This window comes from Herpailurus yagouaroundi, unplaced genomic scaffold (genome assembly GCF_014898765.1).
Source record: "Herpailurus yagouaroundi ecotype Mexico unplaced genomic scaffold, PumYag 29, whole genome shotgun sequence".
NCBI classification, from domain to species: domain Eukaryota; kingdom Metazoa; phylum Chordata; class Mammalia; order Carnivora; family Felidae; genus Herpailurus; species Herpailurus yagouaroundi.
The window spans coordinates 28297118-28322806 of NW_024412377.1; the positions used below are offsets into that span (position 1 = coordinate 28297118).

Below are 25689 nucleotides of genomic sequence, written 5' to 3' on the forward strand. Positions count from 1 at the left end.
CTCAATGCACAAAATATACCAATTGTTGTGAATCAGACTCATGATTTTCTAACCAAGCTTTCTAGACAAGATTAGAAATGAGGGCAGAAATTATTATCTGGTGCACAAAATTGTCACTCTTTATTTGGCTTGAAATATGTTTGAAAATGCGAAAAGTAGGCCTTGGCAGATGGAGGATATAGATTATGCCCGTTCAGTTGGCTTCTTGCAGAGAAATATCCCTTGAGTTTGCAGTCCAGAGTGTGATCTTCTGAACAGAGCATCCCATCTCTATCACTGGATCTGCCTCAACACTGAAGACAGGCTTCTAGAGACTGGTACAGATGCCTTACTTCTTCTTTTCTTATTTTATGAGATTGTCACAATAACTGTAATGGTGAGTTAAGTGAACTCATGCAGCTTTCAAAGACTCTCTGTTTTATGCACGGGAGGGTGTCGCTCATCTTTGCTAATTTAACCATTTTTATAGTCCTGTAGGGCCAATTCTACCCAATATCTACGAATCAAACAGTTAAGTACACACTGCCTACTCATCATTTCGGTACTCATCACCTAATAATTGCAGTCTTGTGGCTTTTTTCTAAAAGAGAGGCGAGTGGTGTTTCCTAGCTTGAATCCAGGTGATTAGCCAGTGGAAGACCTGAGCAGACCTCTGTCTTCCAGAAGGCTTCCTCTGCCTGTTGATAACAATGATTGCCACGAACCGTCATTTGAATACTAATAGCAGTTTAAAGGAAAAGATCCAACAATTCCCGGGAAGTCAGTTAGGCTTCACAAGTGTCACTACTTTAACCCTGAGGCCGTGTTGGGAATAGTTTTGATTGACACACAAGTTTAGAGAGAGACTGAATTATCTTTGTCATTGTCTCAGGCTTCTGCCCCTTATATATATTGTATGTACTAGTTTGGTTTGCAAATGCCATATGTTCCTGAAATGTGTGGAAATCAGATTGTCAGAAATAGAATCCTATTATAAACACACTGAGAAAATAACTGCTTATCTATTAAACAAGGGATCAACAGTTTTTTTCTGTGAAGAACCAGAGAGTAAAGATTTTACGGTTTGTGTGCCATACAGTTTCTGCCACAAGTCCTCAGCTCTGCTGCTGTAGCACAAAAGCAACCGTGTTTCAATAAAACTTTATTTGCAAAAATAGGTGGTGGGCCAAATTTTGCCCTTTGGCCGTAGTTTGCCAACTTCTAAACTAAATCAATAATTCTTGAATGCCTACTTTGATCAGTAAAGTATAAGTATTGGGATACACAGAAAACTAAATGAGTTTCTTGCGAAATTCTCTAGTGTATATGTTCAGAAATTGGAGATGATCTATTTTAAAATAATCTGCAATAAAGTACTTAATAAAGTGCAGAATCTTTCCTTAAAGCAAAACTTACCCCAATCGATTAGCTCTGTAAGTTTACAGTTTTGTTTTGTGATTATTTTTTGAACTGAGCCTTATTCACACTCTATAGTCTCAGGTATCTTGGACTATATTTGAATGTACTACCTTATTCTGGAATAAGCACAATAAGTTTGGGGACTTACAGGAATACCAAAGAGGTACAATAATTCAAATGCTCTATCCCTTCGTTTCCTCTACCTCTGCTTACAACAGCAATACTTTTACTCAGACTTCCTGTTTCTGGCACTTGCCTTCTTTTTTGCTGTGTTTATACTTCCCCCTGTCTGTGGTTAAATAAGTATAAAGTGCTAAAGCTGTAGATCGGTGCCTCTCTCTCTCTCTCTCTCACTGGTGCTCTGTCTCTCATTCATTCCTACACACAGGCTCACACACCTCCCCTCTCTTCTCTTTCTCTCTCTCAGAATGATGATTCTAGGTACAGCTTTTGGTATGGTTTTCTATTTACTTCAAGTCGTTTCTGGAGAAAGTGGCTATGCACAGAATGGTGAGTCATTTCTAACTTTTCTTTAGGATTTCAGGTTATCTCTAGCATATGCTTCGGGTTACTTAGATCCCCAAAGACCTGATCTGGACACTGGGTTAGAATGGAGTTGGAGAATTACCATATATTCTGTCATTTTTCTGTCATTTGTAAGTTCTAACCACGGGGACAGGAGGCCAGGAAACAATACTGTGGGTGGTATAAAGTCTTAGAATTGTCTAGAAAGAATGCATTTAACTCTATAAATGTGGATCTTAAATGTTGGTCAATGTTTCTACTCTTACAAAAGGAATACCCATATAGGTGCAATGGTTGTGCTTGTTGGAGAATCTCCAAGGTAATTTAACCTTGTTAAAAAAATCAAACTACATTTATTTTGTTTAGTTTTTTAAGAGGTTCCAAAAGCATAACTCTCATGATAAAATAGTTTCCAGAAAGAACAGCTTTGTCTGCACTTACCATCACCATATCTCCAGCACCTAAAAGTGTCTAGAACGTAGTAAACATTCAATATTTGAATTGAATATTTGAAAATTCCTTCAAAATCCTTCAGTTTTGATATTTATGTGAGATTCTTACTTGGTGAATAATTGAACAGAGAAAGATCTGTATTAGTTGTCTCCTAAAAATATATTTAATTGCCTTCATATCAACACATTTATCATCATATAGTAATTCCCTTTGGGATCCTTGAAATACTTAGCACCTACAAGCCAATGCTATCTACTTAGAAACTAGGTCATAATGACAACACAACTGTAAACAAAGACAAAATGGCAACAAGAGGAGCCACCTGGGAATTTGAACCACCCATTTGCTCCCGATAATTAAGCTCTTTGGCTCTAAGAGTTGAAAAGTATTTTCCTATCAAAGATACCAAAGACATCAGCTTAATGATTCAACTTAGATATGTTAAGTCATGTAATTACTAAGGGTGGAAATCCCTAGAATATTTTCACTAAGGGAATTGTCAGAAAGCTGACATTTTTCAGTGTGACCGTATATGAATCACTTTGTGGGGATGATCATAATTCCTTGGTACATGTCCCCTTATATTTGCACAGATAGCTGCTTGGCAGGTAACACCTAATTCTTACTCTTTGGAGTATAATATTTTCCTTCTATTTCTCCCTGATGGCCATACTTTTTAAGAAAAGAAATAAGAATTCTAACTGAAAGCTGAGTTTCACTTCAATTTTTCAAATTTCAGTTTTATTTAGGATATCTATAACCACCCATCCACATTGATCACCTCAAAATACTTTTCAGTTTGGGGTGTATAATAATCCACTGCTCTTTGTTGAAAGATTAGTTTGTTGATAACCACAAGGATGATAGAAGAAAGGGATATTTTTTAATAATCCAAACCATGTATGTTTTTGATCAACTAATTCCTTTCAACAGGAAGACTTCCAAACCACACGGCCTTGTCAATAATGCATATTTTAAAAAACTAAATTTTTATAGACAAATATGCTTAGATAGTATTGAAAGAATAGTAAGTTAACTCACTGTTGAAAAGTTCTATGTAATTTCAAAATCATAATAATAATACCTTTGACATAGAACTCTTTCAAAGGATCCCCAAAGGTTTCATGTAGATTCTTAGAATTAGAATTCTTGTGTTACCGTTTCATTACTTATTTCTCAAAAACAGAAAAATGATAATAATCATAGCTAACCCTTATTCAGTGCTTACTATGTTTTTTTTTTTTTTAATGTTTATTTATTGTTCAGAGACAGAGACAGAGACAGAGTGAGAGTGGGGGAAGGGCAGAGAGAAAGAGACACAGAATCCAAAGCAGGCTCCAGGCTCTGAGCCCGATGCAGGGCTCGAACTCACAAACCACAAGATCATGACCTGAGGTGAAGTCAGATGCTTAACCAACTGAGCCACCCAGGCACCCCAAGGTGCTTACTATGTTCTAAGCTAACTCTTTGCATATATTTGTTCAATGATTTCTCATATAATGTGAATTTCCATATCAAAACACTGAGGTGTAGAGAGGTTGAGTAACCTGACAGGGACCACAGTTACAAAGTAAAATAGGAAGAATTTAAACCCACATCTGTCCAGCTCTGGTGTTGGAGGTTTTAACCACTGTGTATAATACTCTAAGAATTTTTCAGCTTAGGTCAGGTAGAACATTCTCTTTGTAAAATGCCATGCAATTTTGCAAGTTGTTGAGGGGAATTTTTCTTGGTTACAAAGCAATTTTGCCCAGTAACATCTCCTAAAGAGCCAGTAAGCTGCTTCTCAAAACATAGCCACTTTAATTGTATGACTAGTGTTTTGTATATTGTATAAGCATATACATCAGACACACTTCACCAGACTGGATGGCTAAGGGTGGTAGGAATGCCTTGTTCTGCTGGTGCTCAGCATCTGCTAGTCTATGCTCTCCGGTTTATCTTGTATATTGTATTATATTGTATATTGAGGAATTTTGGACACAAAGCTGATCCACAGAAGTCTGAATCCAAATAGTAATGTAGGTTCTGTTGTACAGGATTGGTGGAAGATTTAAAGAAGAGAAAACCTCAAAACAGAATGAGGACTGCTGTGTAAAGGCAGGCTACAACCACCACTGTTCCACTGAGAAAAGGTTTTAGGAGACGAGGTTTTAATGCTATCAGATTAGGAATAAACATGGTTTAAAGTGTGAGCCCTAAATAGTGGGTTGCCCCTCATTATTTAAAACTGTCATCAGGGAGCACCTGGGTAGCTCAGTCAGTTGATCGTCTGACTTTTGATTTTAGCTCAGGTCATGATCTCACGGTCATGAGATCAAGCCCCATGGCAGGCTCTGTGCAAAGCATGGAACCTGCTTAAGATTCTCTGTCTCTCTGTCTCTTTCTCTCTCTCTCTCAAGAAACAAACAAAAACCTGCCTGTCATCAGGAAGGGGTCTATACCCTACTGAAATTACATAAGGAATCTTTGCTTGTGGCAGAATTGTAAGCCTATGGATTCTAGGAACGATCAGAGCAGCACCCACAGCTTTTTATCTTGATGTAGTTTTTCAAGATTTGTGGCTTTGACTGAACCAACCTGTCACTCATCTAGTTGGTCCACTCCACTCACAACCAGCTTTACTAATTTTCCCACAGAACTACTTGGTAATTTAAGTAAAAAGGACCTTCAGGACACTCAACGGGTTTGATTTTAGTATATTCTGTATCCTATTTGAAGCTCTAGAAGCTTCTAATTTCTAGCATTGATGGGCCAAAGTGATTTTTAGTAACGATGGACCTAGAAGCCATCATAAGCTCACACTTGATTACTCTGAGAATGGCTTCGGTTACTCTGGATTTTCTCAGGTCTCAGTCCAAGTATATTTGCTGATACATTTTTTTCTATTAAATATTATGAAATATAGATACAAAATGTCTATTGAATCTTAAGGGCCTCAACCCAGTTTAAAAAAACCGAATACAATCTATGACAAATTGTACTTACCAAAAGTGACTGACAAAAGATTCTGGCTCACTACATACTTTCAGAATTCTGATAATATCTTAAGATACAGTATCTATAGAAGAAGGATCTATAAGCACTGAAGTAATACCTATAGGATTTGTAGGAAAGTCCACCAGATCTGAGTCCCAGCAGATCTAATCTAATCACATTTGCCTTAGTAGCTTAAGACAAATTGCTTTAAATAAATATTCACACTGTAGATAATCAATTGTACTTTTAGTTGGAATTCCTATTCAGGTAAGGGAAATCTATCCCTTAAAAAAAGTGAACTTCTGACTGTATGATAGCTCTCATCTTCCTTCATTCAAAAAATACTTGGGAGGAAATAAATGAAGATTAGTAATAAAGCCAAAGGCTAGGTAGCATTTGAATAATAGAGATAGAGTATCTCTTATTTGAAATTCACTAATTAACAGAAGAAATTATAGTGTAGAAAGGAAAGTGTATGTTTAGTATTTTACTCTAGATCTCTAATGCACTAACCCAGTGTCAGAGGTATTTAGAAATATTTGGAGATAGGAGCACTTGGGTGGCTCAGTGTGTTGAGTGTCCAACTCTCCATTTTGGCTTACATCATGATCTCACGATTCTTGGGTTCCAGCCCGGCATTGGGCTCTGCGTTGACAGCTTGGAGCCTGGAGTCTGCTTCCGATTCTGTGTCTCCCTTTCTCTCTCTCTCTCTCTCTTTCTCAGAAATAAACATTTTTTAAAAAGAAAAAGAGTATAATGTATTTAAAAATGAATATTTGGAAGTTATTTATTAATTTTTATGATTTAGAAAAATCATTATGATTCTAGAAAAATCTGTGCTCTTTAGGTATTATTTTGGTTTGGATTTGGGATCTTTTCTGCTTTGGCTTTGGTTTTTCTGTCTTTTGCCTTGGGCTTTTCTTCTTGAGATAAACTTATAACAGCTCCCTCATGTCTGCCCCCAAAGGCTGCCATTTCATTAATGTCACTCCAGATTTCAAAAGGATGCACATATTTGCCCCATTAACAACTACAGGTTTGTTCCTCCCCAGGAGACTTTGATGATGCCGAACTGGATGACTATCCATTCTCGTGTTACAGTCAGTTGGAAGTGGATGGATCCCAGCACTTGCTGACCTGTACTTTTGACGACCCAGATGTCAATAGCACCAATCTGGAATTTGAAATATGGTGAGGAATATTGGCTCCTACGGGTGCCTGGAAATCCTGTCTCTCTTTTCATGTACTACGCAGCAAAGGAAAGAGTATGGAGCATAATTGTCAAGTACTAAAATCGAATGAATTCCAAAAACTTCCTGAAACTCCTTGTTCTTCACCAAAATACTCCAGCAAAGATACTTTCATAGGTTCTCCTGTCAGTCAGTCCTTGCTGGTACAGCAAGCTGATGGTATGGAACTTGGAGATCTCCCAACCCTCCTGACTTCATAGCAGACTTTAGCATTTATTTTCTTTTAATATTTTATTTAGTTTTGAGAGCAAGAGAGACAGGGCACAAACAGGGGAGGGGCAGAGAGAGAGGGGGGAGATACAGAATCCAAAACAGGCTCCAGGCTCTGAGATGTCAGCACAGAGCCCGACGCGGGGCTTGAACTCACAGACCATGAGATCATGACCTGAGCCGAAGTTGGACACTTAACCGACTGATTCACCCAGGCGCCCCCTTCATAGCAGACTTTAAATCTTGCTTTCTTAGAACACTCCTCCCCCAAAATTTATCTGCCTGAGACAATCTAGTGTCTTGCTGCACTCTGGAGGGCTGTTGCCTGTTTTCTAATCCCAGTACCAGCACCGTCTTAGCTTTTCAACCTAAAGCAAGCTATGGAACTCATGTAGGCCTCAAGTTCTTCACCTGTTAAATGAGTTATACAAATTCATAGGGAGGTTTGGATAAATAAATGATGTAATACTTTAATAATTGAATTAAAGGGGTGCCTGGGTGGCTAAGTTGGTTGAGCATCCGACTCTCCATTTTGGCTGAGGTTAGGATCTCATGGTTTGTGAGTTCGAGCCGCACACAGGGCTCTGCGCTGCCAGCATAGGGCCTGCTTGGGATTTTCTCTCTCCTTCCCTGTCTGCTCCTCTCCCACTCACTCCCTCTCTCTCTCTCTCTCTCAAAATAAATAAACTTAAAAAAATAATAATTTAATTGGAAGACATATCCGTTATATAATTATTGGGAAAGAGGCATTAAAATAAAAAAATCTATGAATACAGACCTAACTTCCACCTTCTTGGCACAGTTTGACTCTAGATGGTACCCTTAGTATCAATTTTCCAAAAATCAGCAGGAATAATCTGGCTCTTGTTTTCATAAGGCCTCAGGGAAAAGGCAAAGAAAAAAAGTAAGTCTCTCTCTGGTTTGAAAGTTTGGTGAAAAACTCAGAGAGTTTTCTTCTCCCTCTATAAACCATCTCATTGCCTTGGGTTACTGTCTCTGATGACTTGAAAAAGATACTCCAACATGAAATTCTAACTTAGGGCTATTTCCAAATTCATATCAAATGCCCTAAGTAGGTTCTTACCAAGAAAAGGGAGTCAAGACCCACTAGTAGTAAAAGAGGGCTTCTTAAATTCAGTAGACTCTCACCAATCCCCTAATATATGGTCTAGACAAGCCCTAAATTCCATGCCTTACATTAAATTACAGGAGCTTCCTGAATGTGCTCATGCAATGCTTCCTGATGCAGTCTTTCGAGAACACAATCTTGGACTTGAATTCCATTGTGTGTTCTCAGTCTGCTTCTTGGTTCACTTCTATAACACACTTTCCAGGAATAAAATCTGTCAGAATAGGAATCTACGATGTCCAGAATCTATACTGCAACTAAACTACACTAAAACAGGCAAACAGCTTATTCCAGCCATGTGCTCCTTTTTATGGACAAAATCCCCTCCAACAGTTATGTGACTTTGGGTTCTCCACCACGCTATTTGGTGGACAGCAGTGTTCATATAGTTTCTCCTCAGGAAGCTGAGGCTGAGCTTTCTGTCCACTTTCACTCACACCACTTCCTTGACCACTTGAACAAACTTGCCCACTTCCTTTTGCAAGTCTTTTGATTACTTCTGTCATATTATAATCTATCTGCAGCATCCAATGGGGGTTTGCAATTGGATTTATGTATTTTGGTTGGAAAGGGATTGTCTTAAGACATGTTTTCAGTGTGAAACACTAAGTATGAGGAGGCTAGGGTGATTCTGGAGAGCATCTGTGTTTGTGAAGGTATCCACACTTTGAGGGGGGACTTTCATGCAACTCCAAATCCCAGGAGGAACATTGTTTCTCAAGTCAAAGTCACTTGGAGTGCTGTATTTGCCTACGAGGCTAGGTTGCTTTGCCAATGTAACTAGCTTCATTGGAGCTTTCTGTTCCTTTAACATGTTTATAAAGAAGAAATTGGAAATCATTGAAAAATGTACTTTCTTCTGAAGTCTTTTCACAGGTGGAATTGTTGACAGAAACCAGATGCTGTTTCCCAGCAGGCTTGTTAGGGGCATATTCATAGAAGAGTTTACCGCCTGATCTGGTCACCAGTCTCCTGGGGTTAGAAACCAAATTACTTGGTGTTCAATGAGAAGATCCATTTCCCAGGAATGGACTTGGATTAGCCAAAATCACAGAGTTATATTACCAATATGCCAATTGAAGATTTCACACTTATAGATACAATTATTATAGATACCCAAATATTCACACTGGGCTCAGGACCAATAGGAGTGGGTGTTTGGGGAGAAGAGGAACAGAGTGGACCAATGGAGTATATGTCCATATAAATCCACTCTTACTGAGGGATCTGAAAATTTTTTATTCACCAGAAACTTAACCACCTCTCAGGTACCTGGAATAACACAACAGAGGCACTAAAAGCAAGCACCTAGGTTAGAATCCCCATAGTAACACTTAAGGAGCTCTGTGACCAAGGAGTTGTTACTTAAGCTCTCTGATCATAACAACCACATTTCATTGGGGTGGTTGGCATATGGTCAATACCTGTAAATAGTACTTAATTCTCAATGTAGATTGATTTTTATTAAAAATGAGATCAAAAGGTTGTTCAGTAAATATGGAAGCAAAACAAAGGAAATTTATTTGTTGGTTTTATGACTAGAGTTAGTTGGGGCACCTGGGTGGCTCAGTCAGTTAAACATCTGACGTCGGCTCAGGTCATGATCTCGCAGTTTCTGAGTTCAAGCCCCACGTTGGGCTCTCTACTGACAGCTCGGAGCCTGGAGCCTGCTTCAGATTCTGTGTCTCCCTCTCTCTCTGCCCCTCTGCTGCTCATGCTCTGTCTCTCTCTGTCTCTCAAAAATAAATAAATATTTAAAAAAAATTTTTTTAAAGTTTAAAGTTATTTGGTTCAGATCTCAAAGTGCTTAATGTTTTAAGACTAGCTACCAGCACTTAAACATCTAGGTATCTCTTTAAAAATCAGATTTGATAATAGCAGGCCCATCCAGCAAAAGGGCCTGAACAGAATTCTTGCTGCTTCTGTGGATGAACAATTAAATCTCAGCCCTGAACGTAAGCCCACTTTTCGCATTTATGTTACTTTCGTAGACACTGTGGGCACTTGACTTTGGGACCCTGCTTTCTAGGTGCTTGTATAAGGTCCATAGTCAGCTCTCGAAGGCAACTGATTTTTTTGTTTGTTTCCACATTCTTGGGAGCATCACAGTCACCTCCATGTGCCACCTACAGATAACACTTCCTATATGTCATTTTTAGTTTCTATGATTTACCACCAATGTCACAGGCACCCTGCCAAATTTATCTCATATTCTAGAGTTACCTAGCAATATCTGCCAGGGGTTATTAATTTAGTCCTTCTCCAGTAAACCATGCTAACTTTCAAAGTTGCTAAATATTTTTGAGATAGATTCTGTCTTTAGAGGCCAAATGAGGAACAAAGGCTACAGTTTTTGTTTCTGCTTTTTAATGTTTCCATGTAGATATCTGTCTGCCCCATCAGGAGAAATGCATTTATCAAGCTAAACCAGACAAGATTGAAAGAGATTTAGGAGGCTGGAGCTAAATTGAAGAAGTAGGCACTATGGTCTCCCCAGGAATCTCTCCCTATTTTCAGAACAAGAGGGTTTGTGTGAGTGGGTTACTGTTGATGCCCTCTGGGAAGGTCGTATAGGCCCAAATTTGTTGGCTTATAGTACTACTGGGGTCAAAAGTACATGAAAAAAAAGCCACCCCAGAAATAAAGCCAGTAAATCACTGAAATAGTAATTTCTAAAAGTTTATTGAGCATGTACCAAAAAGACAGGTTGCAAACCAGCTGTGCTCAAACTAAAATATAGAATGAGGCTCAGAGGTATATTGTTATAAAGCAACTTATATAGTGTAAAGACAATGAGTGTCTATTCTTTACAATGATTGGCTATAATATTAGAATTTTCTTAACCAAAAGGAAATTGGTTGGTGGTTACCTCATATCAATTTTGGCAAATGGTTTAAGTTTTGCTTATGATTTTCAGAGGCATAAACAAGAAGTGACCCAGGTTAAGTTAATCTTGCTTGTCTTGTAAAGTAAGCTAAAATAATATTTGCATATATGACGAACTTGTTTTGTCTGCTCAGGGAATTTTCAAGTGCGGTCTCTGTGTTTAATTTTAACATTGGATACTTGTGGTGCTTTTTTCTGCCCCCAAAATACCCTAGAATTTTGGGTATTTCCAACAGAAATATAGTATGATCCATAAATGTGTGAGCCACATATATAATTCTAAGTTTTCTAGTAGCAACATTTTAATAAATAAAATATAAATAGGTGACATTAATTTAATTTAACATATCTGATTTAACAATACACTTTAATATACTATATCTAAGATATTATCACTTCAACATGTAATCAATATAAACACAAACATTAATGAGATATTTTACATTACTTTTTGCATCTTCAAAATCTGTTGTATATTTGATAGTTAGAGCACATCACATGTGATATTTCAAGTGTTCAATAACCACATATTGGGAGGTGGTTATTGTGTTGGACAGTGTCATTCTAGAATACGTCTAACCTTAACAATACATATTTAGCAACCAAGGAAATTGTTTCAAATTAGGTAAGTGAGTTGAAATGAATTACATTGAATTGAGTTGAACTCGTGGGGAATACACTAAGTGTCTTCCATTTGCCTGAAGCCAGTGTCATTGGCACAAAGAAGATTGTCTATTCCAGGCCATAGGTTCTTCTTAGCAACAAACATGGCTTCCCCTCCACATAGGGTGGCTCCTGGAATTCAGACCCCTTAAAAGGATGCCCAAGCTCAGAAGTCAGCCATAGGGTGATCCTTTATTTATTTACTTTTTTTTGCTCATTTATCTTATTTTCCAAAAAGTGGGAATAAACCAAGAATGCCATTTTAGGTTCTTTTTAAACTTCTAACAATACGAAAAACTTGCTACCTGTTAAGGATTTATAATTGAATATTGTACTATGCTTCACTTAAAAATATATTGCAGGGGCGCCTGGGTGGCGCAGTCGGTTAAGCGTCCGACTTCAGCCAGGTCACGATCTCGCAGTCCGTGGGTTCGAGCCCCGCGTCGGGCTCTGGGCTGATGGCTCAGAGCCTGGAGCCTGTTTCCGATTCTGTGTCTCCCTCTCACTCTGCCCCTACCCCATTCATGCTCTGTCTCTCTCTGTCCCAAAAATAAATAAAAAACGTTGAAAAAAAAATTTAAAAATATATTGCAAACTCATTGACTGAACTAAAAGGCATTGCCTTTCTAATTTCTCCACATCATATGTTTACCTAAAATTCAGAAATGGGATCATGCTCTAATTCTCCCCCTCCATCTTTATCAAATTAGGAAATGTAGGCTATCTTCAGAACTGTCCATATGACATTCCTCCCAAGTTTGTTCCCTGGTATCCATCTGGCCCAACTTAAAAATTTGCTTTTAATATTTACTCTACTCCAAGGGGGAAAACCCAGTTAGCCCAATGAGGGACACACTCACTAGAAACTCCAACACACTCACGTACACACACATACACACACACACACACACACACACACACACACATTTAAAGCCACATAGCTGCATACCCTGAAAGATTAACAGTTAACAAAAAAACTATAATTGGGGAAGGTGGCAATTTTAAGGGATGTTCCACAAATAGTAAATATATTTAGCCAATTAATAAACTTAAAATTTCTTGACCCATCTCTGTCTTTGTTTGAATACAGGAATGTAACTAGTCACTCAAAGACCACAGCAGCCTAGAACAGGGAGATTGTGCACCTACAGCCGAGCCATCCTCCTCAGATTTTAACCCCACACCCACCTCACCTCAAGCCACACAGACATGTTCTTTCTGCTCAGAATCCAGCAACAATCCTGGAAAGGGCTCACTTGAGCACATGTTGAGGCAAGTGTACACACATCTAATTTACCAAAGAAAACCAACACATTCTGTACCATAGGTAGCAAAGGACATTTTTGGAATATATTCCCTGTGATATTTTTAAAAATATCTGGTTAATGAAAAGAATTCTTTTCATGTAAGCAAACTCATTTTCTTTTTTTTCTTCTTTTTTTTTTTTTCTTGCTACAATCCCCACTTCCAATTTGAGCCAGCTATCCCTCTTTTCAGGGCTATTTGGCTGGAAGAGCATATAGGAAAACAAATTGGTAATCATGTTTATCACAGGAGACAGAAATTAAAATGACGATTGGAAAAGAAAGAGAAATGAGTACTTTTATTTTTATTTTGCATTTTTTAATTATTGTTGCAATAAGTGTACATACTTTTCATTCTTTCCTTCATACAAAACATTTCTTTTACCCTTCTGTCCCCTTCTAGCCACCCCTCCCCTGTGAACAATCCATCACCCTTTGGGTTTGCCAGTTTCCAATACTTCTTATAAGTGGAGTAACACACTGTTTACTCTTTTCTTTTTGAGATTTATCCACATTGATGCACGTTTCAGATCTCATCTTTTCAATTGCTGCGTTTTCATTCCACCGAATGAATATATCACAAATTTGTAATCCTTTCTCCTTTACATGGATATTCGAGGTTTTTTTTCTTTCCAAATTTGAGACTATTAATTTTTAAGTTGCTGTCAAAATTTTTGTACAAATTAGTTTGTTCATTTCTCTGCAGTAAAAACCTCAGCATGGAATTACTATATCATAGGCTTGGTGTGTATTTAACTATAAGAAACTATCCGGCAGTGTTCCAAAGTGGTTATACCATTCTACTTTCCCACCAACAGAGTGTGAGAGCTAAAGTCATCTCCAACATTTGGCTTTGAAATAGTACCTTGTGATTTTTATTTATGTATTTCAAGTAACAAATCATGTCGACCATCATTTTGCATACTTGCTGGCTATTTGCATGTCTTCTTGTAGCAAGTGCCTGTTAAAGCCTTTTGTCCTTTTCACCCAATTATTTATCCTTTTATTGTTGATGAGCATGAATTCTTTATATGTTCTGGATACAATTCCTTTGTCAGATATCTTCATTACAACTATTTTCTGCCAGTGTGTAGCTTGCCATTTCATTTTCTTAAGGTGTACTTTAATAGGCAGAAAGTTTTCATTTTGATGAAAGTCCAATGTCTTTTTTTTCTTGTAAAGGTGCAGTAGATTTTTTTTAAGTTTATTTATTTATTTTTGATAGAGAAAATGTGAGCTGGGGAAGGGCAAAGAGAGAGAGGAAGACATAGAAATCTGAAGCAGACTCAAGGCTTCAAGCTGTCAGTATAGAAGCCTGACTTGGGGCTCAAACTCATGAACTGTGAGGTCATGACCTGAGCTGAAGTCCGAGGCTTAACCCACTGAGCCACTCAGGTGCCCCTTAAGTTTGTTTGTTTGTTTTTTTATTGAGAGAGAATGAGAGAGACAGAGAGAAGGAGAGCACATGTGTGTGTGTGTGCATGAACTTATGTCTGTGGACAAGCATGGGAGGGGCAGAGAGGGAGAGAAAGAATCCCAAGCAGGCTGTTAGTAAAGAGCCCCACCCAGCCTCAAACCCAAGAACTGTGAGAGCATGACCTGAGCCAAAAGCAAGTAAAGAGCCCCACCCAGCGCTCAAACCCAAGAACCATGAGATCATGACCTGAGCCAAAAGCGAGAGTACAACGCTTAACCCACTGAGCCACCCAGGCACCCTTTTTTTCCCCCTCTTTTATGTTTCAGTGTTTTGTGTGCCATTACTCCCTTTGTCCCCTCGTAAAGTCAAAAAGATATTTTCTTATGTTTTCTTCCAGATATTTTGTAGTTTGAGCCTTTACATTTAGGTCTATAATCCGTATCTAATTAATTTTGCATGAGATTAAGGGTCATATTTTCCCTACATTTGTATACTTGTTCCAGGACAATTTGTTGAAATAATTTTCTATTTCCCATTGAATTGATAGAGTACTTGTATTGAAAATCAGTTAACCTTCTATGTGTGAGCCTATTTCTGAACTCTTTATACTTTCTATTGATCCTTTTATTTATTCTTACACCAGGGCTAAGACTGCCCAATTATCATAGCTTTATAGTAAATTTGAAATCAACTGCTCTGAATCTTACATATTTGTTCTACTTTTTCAGTGTGATTTTGGCTTTTCTGAGTTTTTTGTATTTCCACATAAATTTTAGAATCAGCTTGTCAATTTTTTTTAAATCCTGCTGAGATTTTGATTAATATTACATACACCAAGTTAGGGGATATTCCCATCTTCTTAGTACTAAATTTGCTAATCCATGAATGTATGTCTTCATTTATTTAGATCTCCTTTAATAGCTCTGAGGAATATTTTATAATTTCTATTTCAAAGGCCTTGAACATCCTTTATTAATTTTATCTCTAAGCATTTTATGTTTTCATTGGTGTCATAAATGGAGCTGTTGGTTTTAAAATTTATTTTCTAATTGTTTGATACTAGTCTGTAGAAATATAATTGTCCTTTATATTCTTACTTTGATGAATTCAACTTACTAGTTCCTGTAATTTTGTTGGAGAGTCTATATAATGCTGTCCGCTAATAAAGAAAGGCTTTTTTTCTCTTCCTTTACAACCTGGATATGTTTTTGTTTGCTTGTTTGTCCTGTTTTACACACTGGCTAGAACCTCCAGTAAATTGTTGAGTAAAAATGGTGAAACTGCATATTCCTGTTTTGTCTGTATCTTAGGGGAAAATGTTCAAAATTTCACCATTAAGTATGATGTTAATTGTAGACTCTTCCTAAATTTCCTGTTTCAGGTTGAGGAAGTGTTCTTCTATTAATAGTCTTGATATCATCCTACAGGTCACTGAGATTTTGTTTTATCAGACTTAATATTTCTATTGATCTATCTTCAAGTTCAACAACCCTTTCTTCTGCCATCTTCAATCTGTTATTAAGTCCTTCCAATACACTCAGTACATTTAAAAAAAAATTTTTTTTTCTTAAGTTTATTTATTTTTGAGACGGAGAGAGACAGAGCATGAACAGGGGAGGGGCAGAGAGAGAGGGAGACACAGAATCGGAAGCAGGCTCCAGGCTCTGAGCCGTCAGCCCAGAGCTCGACACGGGGCTCGAACTCACAGACCGCGAGATCATGACCTGAGCTGAAGTCGGACGCTTAACCGACTGAGCCACCCAGGTGCCCCAACACTCAGTACATTTTTAAAGATTTTAGATTTACTTGTCAGTTATAGCATTTTCATTTTGTTTTCTTTTATAGTTTCCATTTCACCACTAACATTATGTATCTATTCAATCATTATGACCATATCCTTTTTTCAGCCCTTAAACATATTTACAAAAGCTGCTTTAAGGTCTTTTTCTGCTAATTCTAACATCTGGTCACATTAGGGTCAGTTTCCATTGACTGTTTTTTGTCTTGACTATGGGTCTCATTTTTCTTTTCTTAAGTCATTTGTAGTAGCTTTTGACTATAGGAAAGACATTATTGACAACAAGTTTTCTGGATTCTGTTAACTTACTCTGCCAACTGTTGATTTGAACTCTGTTAGTTAACTTGACTGGATTAATCTTTAAATTCTCTTTTCTTTTGAGATAATACCTAAAATCGCAGCTCAGTTATTTCTAGTGTCATCTAGCTATTCCTTTCCCATGGTTTCCTTAGAGTTTCCTTCATACTTGACAATTAAAGGGACATATAATGATATGAGCCGAGGTTATATGCAGATCTCTCCATAGCTTCCTCATTTCTAGGCCTTTCCCCATTAAAAATATCCATCCACACAAGAAGTCCTCTAACTTCTCAAGACAATAAAACTGTGGCTTTTTGTTAGATTCTAGATGCCTGTCACAGTGTGACCTGAGGAGTGCTATCAAACAAAGAAAAAGAAAAAAGCAGGAACAAGGAGCTCATCTACCCTTTTATAAAGGATAAAACTCCCTTTCAGAGTGCATGGGTGGCTCAGTTGGTGAAGACTCAAACTCTTGATTTGGGCTCAGGTCATCATCTAACAGTTCATGGGTTGAAGCCCCACACTGGACTCCACACTGACAGCATGGAGCCTGCTTGGGATTCTCTGTCTCCGTCTCTCTCTGCCCCTCCCCTGCTCCCTCTCTATCTCTCTCTCAAATTAAATAAGTTAACATTTTTTAAAAATTCCCTGTAATTTCTGCATACTTTTGATTACTCTTTAAAACTTTTGAAAAGGATTTTCAAAAATATCTTGTCCAAAGTTGATAATAGTTACATATTGGAAGGTTAGTATGATACAAGTTGTTCTGCTATTACTGGACCTAATAGTTATACTTTTTATTGAAAAAAGGGCAATGTGAAGCTTTTGATGTTAGTTGTACAATAAGCAACAATCTCTCTTCCTCAGTTTATTTAAAGACTGATCTTAGTTGGGAAGAGGAAAGGGAACATGGGAATAAAGGTTGATTTTAAAGTTTTTTGATGAGGTAAAAGTGGAGCACAGTCAAAATTACCTTTTAAAGTCCCCAAATTACTCATTAAGTGTATATTGTTTTATGTATATAATCCTCTAGACTATTGTATCATTTCCTTTAACTTTGTTTTGGTCAATGTTCCTTTACAGGTTTTATTTCCTGAATTTATTTCTGCAGAACATCAAAAAGAGCAATTATCTAACCACCTACAAAACATTTTTGTTTTTCAATGATCAATTATTTAAAAATAGGAATTTTCCAGGTTTTTCACGAACAGGCTTTGACAGTTTCATATTCAGTTGCATGTAACGCCAGAGTATATCATCATTATACCATTGTGATGGTACCAAGAAGCCACATTATTTAATTTCTCTCTCTCTCTCTCTCTCTCTCTCTCTCTCTCACACACACACACACACACACACACACACAAGCACCTATACACCCACATACCAGTGGACAGAGTTGAAGTCACAAAACTGAAATGTACATGTAATGCTATTCCATTGTATACAGAAACTCTTACTTGAATTAAGATAGATTCCTTTTTTGTTTCTACAGTGGGGCTCTTTTGGATGTGAAATGCCTGACTTTTAATAAAATGCAAGAGATGTATTTCATCAGGACAAAGAAATTCTTACTGATTGGAGACAGCGAAATATGTGTGAAGCTTAAAGGAAAAAAGATAACTTGCAGGAAAATGAATGTAGTCAAGATAGGTAAGAAATTGTATATGGGAGTAGGCTTGCCATTCGGACATATATGAAGACACTGATTGTGTCTGGACTTTCTGCATGTTAAAAGTAGACAAATCATGAAAGCTTTTTGCAATAGAGAATAGCAAAGTCCTTAATGGAAGGAATTTTTTTAAAATCTGGAAGTTTTGAAGCATGTGACACTAATTCTTAATATGAGAGAATTCTGAGGGGGATGCCTGGGTGGCTCAGCGGGTTAAGTGTGCAACTTTGGCTAGGGTCATGATCTCAAAGTTTGTGAGTTTGAGCCCTGCATTGGGCTCTGTGCTGACAGCTCGGAGCCTGGAGCCTGCTTCTGATTCTGTGTCTCCCTTTCTCTCTGCCCCTTCTCTGCTCACACTCTATCTCTCTCTCAAAAATAAATAAACATTTTTTAAAAGTTTTTTAAAAAGAATTTTGAGGGTCTTCAAACTCAGCCATGAAAGATAGTGATTGGCACCTACAGATTGCAGGAAGAGTTCTACATGAAGTCACTAGAGCTGGACCTCTGATGCCCTTTCCCTCTTCATCTTTCCTTCTCCTGAATTCCTTGTATTCTTCTTCCCATATATCCACCATATTCAGAGTATGTTTAGTTAAATTATCAAGTTATTTTGAAAAGTTAATATCAATTAATATTTGGCCTAGAATATTCATATTACATTTGGTCAAAAAATATTTCAAACAAAATTATAATCGAAATTGGTAAATTCACCTACATGTTTCCTTTTGATCTATATGATAGTCATATACATAGTAATATGAATCAGTAAATCCATTCAATTATCTGACTATAAGTCAATATTAATTACCAATTCATCATTTAGTTGCCAGGCAAGTAAATCAAAATAATCAGAAAGATTGAGAATATAGACCCAAGAAATTTTCTTTTCTATTACTTACAGATTATAACCCTAGGGTGAATAAAGTTACATTCAAAACCTCAGAGAGACTCTGATATAGGAGAATGTCTAAGCCAATTATGACGCATTAGTGCAATGGAATAATGACTACTTGTGTTTATTATACCTATGGAGATTTACAAATGAAATAATATATGTAGGAGGGAAACTGGTCAAAGTGATAGAAGAGGTACATTCATTCTTTTGCTGGTTTTAAGTACTATGGCTCACTCTCTCTCCCTATTTTCAACCCATTCTTCACCATCCCAAAAGAAAATTAAAGGTAAAAGAATAATACTCATTAGAGACAATAAAGAGGTGAGAAACTTTGAATCTAGTCTCAGCTTTGCCTCACTAAGTTGGTAAAATAAAGAATGAAAACAAAAGTTCCATGTGTGAATAATTACCCTATAAAAGTTCAGATAGTGAAAAAGAGACATTAGGCAAATGGTTTGTGCATATTGAACACACAGCAACATAGGCCACAACCAATGTAACTGCAAGGTAATTCTGAATATAGGACACAAGCAAAGTAGGTTTTGGTCATTTGGAGACTAAGCTGTTATGGATGGATGGTCAGTTTGTGCACTGCACAAGAGCACCATATCTAAATGTTTACATTGGGGTTGCAAATCTATATTCACTACTCTAAAATCAGGTAGGGAAGACAGAGATTCTCAGTCCTCTGACAGCATCATGGCATTTTACAGAGCGAGCATGTGACTACTCAAGACTCCAGGTAGCACCCTGCTGATCTGAATCCCCAGATCTCACATATCCAGTGCTCTCAGAAGCCTATTTTCTATATCTCAGCAGAAGCAAACCTACCAAGCCACATCTGAGAGGCCAAGGAAGAAAGGTAGTTGTGCTCACAGCTGGTAGCCTGGGCCCTTGTGAACTGGGTGTGGTGAGCCCCTTCAGGCTTTGAAAAGCACCCTTAAGCAACCAGATGAGAGGTAATGGAGGTATGTCGCTCAGCAGCACCTTCTTCTGGTTCCTAAGGTGACATTTGGTTAGCAGAACTGTCATTTAATTGAATTTAAATTGGAAGTTCCTGATTGAGCCCTAGACCAGAGCTACCCTGCAACCACCTTGCCCCTCACTCCCCCTTCTTTAGATATGGGCCCTCTGATAAGGCTAGAGGGCCAGCTTCCTGCCTTCCCATTTGTCTTGGTAGAGTGAGTCTGTGTAATTGTTCAGTTTGCTCACAGAATAAACTAAGCTATAAAAATGTTGCTTGAGAAATGAGCAACTTTTTCTGATGTGCTCAGAGACACTCTTTGAACCAGAGACAGCACTATTTGGAAGACACCTGGACAAGCCAGAGTGAGATAATGGAGTACAGAAAGAAAAGCTAAATGAAGAAGAGTGAGCTTCAGAATCAGACAGAATTGGATTTAAATCATATCAAACTATTTTATAGGAACCTGAACTTAAGTTAATTAACCTCTCTGAGACTCAGTTTCTTCATCAATGTAGTGATGATAGAGATTATTGGTGGAAGCTGGCATAAGTGCTTCGTAGGTGTCTAATCAATATCAGTCTGTTCTTTCCTTAATTCTTCCATTATTATGAGACCTTGAGAGATGGGGAAGAGGCAAGGAATTTAGCATCAGAGGTTTCACTGAAAATGTGAATCTTAATTATTCCCTTGAATGAAGAGTAGGAACTGGCTTGGCAGGGGTTCTCTGTTGGTCTGTTTCTCTACACTCAGCACCCTTTACTCCTGTTCCCCCAGGGTATCTCCCCTTTCTATAGTGAATCTAAAAGTAAAGAAGGATAAACTTCCCCTTTTACAAGACATCCAAGGGCAAAGAAGGAGACCCTTCCTCTTTTTCAGGATCTCTGGGGCAATGCAGGAGAAACTTAGGTGGTCACCACTATGAGCAAGTGACTACAGTAAGTGAGCCAAACTCCATTACATGAGTTCACGTTACTGGGTCAACAAGTCTGCCATAAAGCCCAGTGCAGAGAGCCTAGAATTCAGCTCAGTCTAGAGGGTAAGAGTTTAATGAACACACACTCTCTCATTAACAATAGGTTTAGATTAGATTTTAGTCTAAGTGCTCTCATTCTCTGAGACCAGCCATGCAAAAAAGTGGCTGCCCCATCTTTAGAAAACAAACGTCCCAGGCTTTGGTGATAGAGCAGCTAAGAACCCAAGACAGGAAAGCCCCTGGTCAATGATGGGGAGGCTGCTTGACATGCATGCTTTTCAAAGAATTCAGTACCTTTCTCAGGGTAGGTTCTGCCTGAAATAAAACCTATTTCCCTCCAACAGCATTTCATATATGGTGCCTGTGATCCTAAGAGTAAGTTTGCTCAGCAGGCAGACAGAAGAAAGAGACTAGAGAGGAATTCAGAGCTAATACCAACCAGACTAAAGTCACACTAAAAATTATGAGCTTAGGGACAGAATGCAGACCCTCAGCTTCTATATAGCTGAGATGAGGTACAAGGCTCCCAGCTTAAAACCCGATTTATTGGAATAATGAAGACTCAAAGTTTAAACACTCCTGCTTTGAGGCTATTTAGTAACAAATTCTGTAGTATTCAAAAGGCAAAGTGAATGTGTTTTAGTGTAGAATTAGCACTAGCTGCTATAACAAATAAGCCCTAAAACATGATATCTCAAACACCGTAAGTTTATTTCTTGCTCACACAAAAGCCAAAATGGGTATTTCTAATGTGTGCATGGTGCTCTTTCAAACAATATTCAGGCTTCTTTCATCCTGTGGTTCCACTGTCTTCAACATATGACTCCAAATGGTGGAAAGGGAACAAACATAAGGTCACACATGTAAGCTTTCTGGGCCAGGTGGGAGGTGGTGCACATTTCCACTCACATTGTTCACAAGGCTACATTCTACTGCAGAGGAGGCTGAAAAGTCTAGTCAAGCTTTGAACCAGGAAGAATAAATGTTTTCTGATTTGTTGCTTGATTACTGACCCAGAAAAAGAATGTGATTTTCAGAATGGATGAACTTTAAAAAGTATAATTATTTTCTTGACTGCCCTATAGACTGACCTCCTTTCTTTTTCTTTTCCAGTTAAACCTGAGGCTCCTTTTGACATAAGAGTCATCTATCGTGAGGGAGCAAATGACTTTCTGGTGACATTTAACACATCTCACTTACAAAAGAAGTATGTGAAAGAATTATTGCATGAGGTAGCCTATCACCAGGAAAAACATGAAAATGACTGGATGGTATGTAGATCAACTACATTTATACATTAAAAAATGCATAAAGATGACTGCATAAGTATATTGAATAAGTAAATTTCTATAAAATACATAAAATTATAATATATGTATATAAAATCATAAAATAAAAACTTCTTAATGTTATAAATTTTTTCATCCCAGAGGTACATTCACCTGGGGAGGGCCCCTTGCAATTTTGTGTTCAAAATATACCTTTTACTGAAAGAAGTTCCCCAAAGTATAAGAAATTCAGGTTTCACAAAACCTGGATCTTCTCTGGGCCATCCTGTTATAGCTCTCATTGTGATTGGAATGGTCTGGCCATCCCTGCAATCTATCTTGAGGAGAAGGTGGGAGAAAAGTAAAGTGTCCCAGGTTTTTAGGCTCCTCTGGGCTCACTGGCTTAAATTCTGTCCTATTTGTAACACATGGACAAACACCAGATGATGGCTTATCTATCTCACAGTGAAAAGAATGCCTATTTATACCCATGCTGTTCTCTTTTCTTAGGCCAGGATCAGCCTTCTTTGTTTGCAATATGCTGCTGTATAGTACTTACATAAGTGTAATGTCTACCCTAAAACAGTTCTACCCTCCTTCTACCACACAAACGAGGGTACCTTGGTCCTGTTCTCTTGAGTCTTCATTTGAAAATTGCACCAATGGAAAAGCAACTATAGTGGAGAAAGGAAGCATTAAAAAAAATATATATATATACATATATATATATATATATATATATATATATATATATATTGTGGGGCTCAAACTCATCACCCCAAGATCAAGAGTTGCACACTCCTCCAACTGAGCCAGCCCAGAGCCCCAAGAAAAGAAGAATTTTGAATAAATGATACCAGGACAGTTAGCTGTTTGGGGAAATAATTAAGTTAAATGCCTAACTTAAAAAATAGAATAAAAAGATGATTTAAATAAATTATGTAAAAGTGAAAACACTAAACAAGGTAGAAAAAATATAGGTAAATGCTTATGTAATCTTGAGATGAAGAAAAATATTCTAAGCATAAAAGCAGTAAAGAGAGAAAAAGATGGATACGTATGAATATATAAAAATAAAGGCTTATAAATGTCAGCACACATGACAATCAAAATTGTAAGGCAAATTAGATATTAGGATTAAATTGCCATACATACAACTGACAGATGGTTAATATCCTTCATATATAAAGAGGCCTTATAAATCATTAAGAAAAGGACAAATGTAACAACAGAAAAAATTAGCAAGAAACTTGGAAATGTCTCATAAAATAAGATATATGTAAATGAAATAAATATATGAAAACTAATAATCAAATAAGTATAAATGTAAATAACAGTGCAATATTAACTTTTTATCCATCAAATTGATAATTTTTTCTTAAGGATAATACACATTGCTGAAGAGACTGTTGTTCTCTATATTGCTATTTGCAATGTAGAATTGAATCTTTCTAGAGAGAAATTATTCCTGCTCACTTACCTTACCATTCCCTTGTATTTTCCTTTGGGATGTGAAAGAGGAGAAAAAGAGAAAAAGAGAGAGAGAGAGAGAAATCGAAGTGTGGAAAGGAAGGTAGGGGCCTGGGAGTGATTTATATCCTCCTGGTATTGAAGAGTCCAGCTCACCTAAACAAAGACCCATGGTACTGTTGCCCTCCTTGACCACTGGTAGCATCATTTATGAGCTCACACATGCTCCTCTCCATGTCATATCTCCTTTTCCTAACAAGAGTTCCCACATGACTAAAGTCACTTAACTTGAAATGATTTGGGGGATCTAGGCAACACGTCTTTTTTGACCCTAAAAATATAATGGCATGTTTTGCTCTTTAGCATGTGAACTTATCCAGTACAAAGCTGGCACTCCTACAGAGAAAGCTACAACCTGATGCAATGTATGAGATTAAAGTCCGGTCCATTCCTAATCATGACTATTTTGAAGGCTTCTGGAGTGAATGGAGTCCAAGCTTCCACTTCAGAACTCCAGAGATCACAGGTGGGAAGTGACAGCAGAATCTTTGTCCCCTGCAGAGTGCTTTGCATGTTAAGGTGTGTGAACAAGAGTGAGAGGCAGAAAGGTGAAAGGAACCCACATGTTAGAACTCCCCTGAGGGTATGTTTACACTGTCTTTGGAGAATGACCTGCCATCTTTGCCCCTCTTGTGAAGAATAAGGAAGTAGTGGGAATAGAACCCATAGTCATTGATCAAATGATATAGGCTGCCCTGGATTCCACTGACCCAGGTGTTCTTGGGAGCTGATAATAATTCTGAATAAAGTCCCCACCTACTACCTCCACTCTACCAATTTAGACTGGAATCCCAATGGCTGGTCTCTAAAAAGCTCCTCTAGGGGAACACCTTTGGTGATAGAAGATGAGCAGGTTAGTGCTGCTCATTCATGCCTCCTTTTCCAGAATAACAAAGGTATCCACATGGTCTAGGAAGTGAGAATGGCCAGAAAAGCCAAAGAACACGGCTCACTCCACATATACCTTCTCTTTGAAGTATGAGGGGAACTATTCTTGACATACCAACATCCCATTCTCAGACTGGAACTTGATGAACCTGTGAGGTAGAGCATCCCCCTCCTGATTCCCCTGCTAGGTTTACTTCTCTTGATGGTAGATGTTGGGGAAAGAGTACTGCTATCCTTAATGCTGGGCCACTTTTACATTTCAAATGACAGATGTTCTACACCTGATCACTCACATGAGTGCCACTTACTGAAGCCAAAATTCCTTGTGCATAAAGCTAGTACATTATCCTGTTCACTGAAGGGTGACTTTGAAGAAATAGTAAATGGTCTCGAGTTACTAAATAAACTCAAAGCATACTGAAAGCCTCCCCAACTCCATGTTTAATGATTACTAACCAAGATCTTTCCTTGCATTCCAGGGAGGATGGATCCTATTTTACTAACTATTAGCATTCTGAGTTTCTTCTCTGTGTCTCTGATGGTCATCTTGGCCTGTGCATTATGGAAAAAAAGGTGAACTTTAATCAATAGGATGGTTACATGGGGTCCCAGACAGTTGGAGCTCTAGCCTATTTATTGATGAGAAAACTACAAAGGGAAAAAGACATTTCAGGAATTGTAGTGCCCAACATCCCTCCCCACCCTAAGGAACTGGTGAATTTCCACATTTAATTTCATAAGAGGTGAAAATACATAAATTAGACATAGGGCAAACACTGCCCCCAAACTTTTTCTTCTAAAATAGTGGGAACCATGCCTCCAAAATGTCTGGGCAGCTGGGGGTACCCATGGAAAATACAGAATGTATTTGAAGTCTTGAATTTCAGCACACAAATTCATGGGACTTTTGCATTCTACCTCGTGACAGAGCCCTGTCTGTTTCATTATGAAAATGATGCTTTTGACACATACCATCAAGTTATTAATGTTCTAGGAAGATGCCTTCAGCACGGTGCCACATGCTTTCATGATACTTCAATTTGTCTTTTTGTCTTTTTTAATGTTTATTTATTTTTGAGAGAGAGAGAGAGAGAGAGCAAGTGGGTGAGGGGCAGAGACGGGGGGGGACAGAGGATCTGAAGCAGGTTCTGTGCTGACAGCACAGAGCCCGATGCAGGGCTCCA

The 25689-nt window shown here is 37.9% G+C and overlaps 1 protein-coding gene across 1 annotated transcript in view; it reads left to right on the forward strand.

Annotated features, from left to right (window-relative positions):
* Positions 1 to 1723: 1723 nt before the first annotated feature.
* The window catches only part of IL7R (interleukin 7 receptor), a 28410-nt gene continuing 4444 nt past the window's right edge, over positions 1724 to 25689 (forward strand). Inside the window, exons 1-6 of the mRNA XM_040495256.1 lie at positions 1724 to 1908; positions 6408 to 6546; positions 17808 to 17965; positions 21933 to 22090; positions 23921 to 24083; positions 24985 to 25078. Coding sequence (XP_040351190.1) covers positions 1827 to 1908; positions 6408 to 6546; positions 17808 to 17965; positions 21933 to 22090; positions 23921 to 24083; positions 24985 to 25078 — 794 coding nt within the window. The 5' untranslated portion in view covers positions 1724 to 1826. The remainder of the gene's footprint in view (positions 1909 to 6407; positions 6547 to 17807; positions 17966 to 21932; positions 22091 to 23920; positions 24084 to 24984; positions 25079 to 25689) is intronic.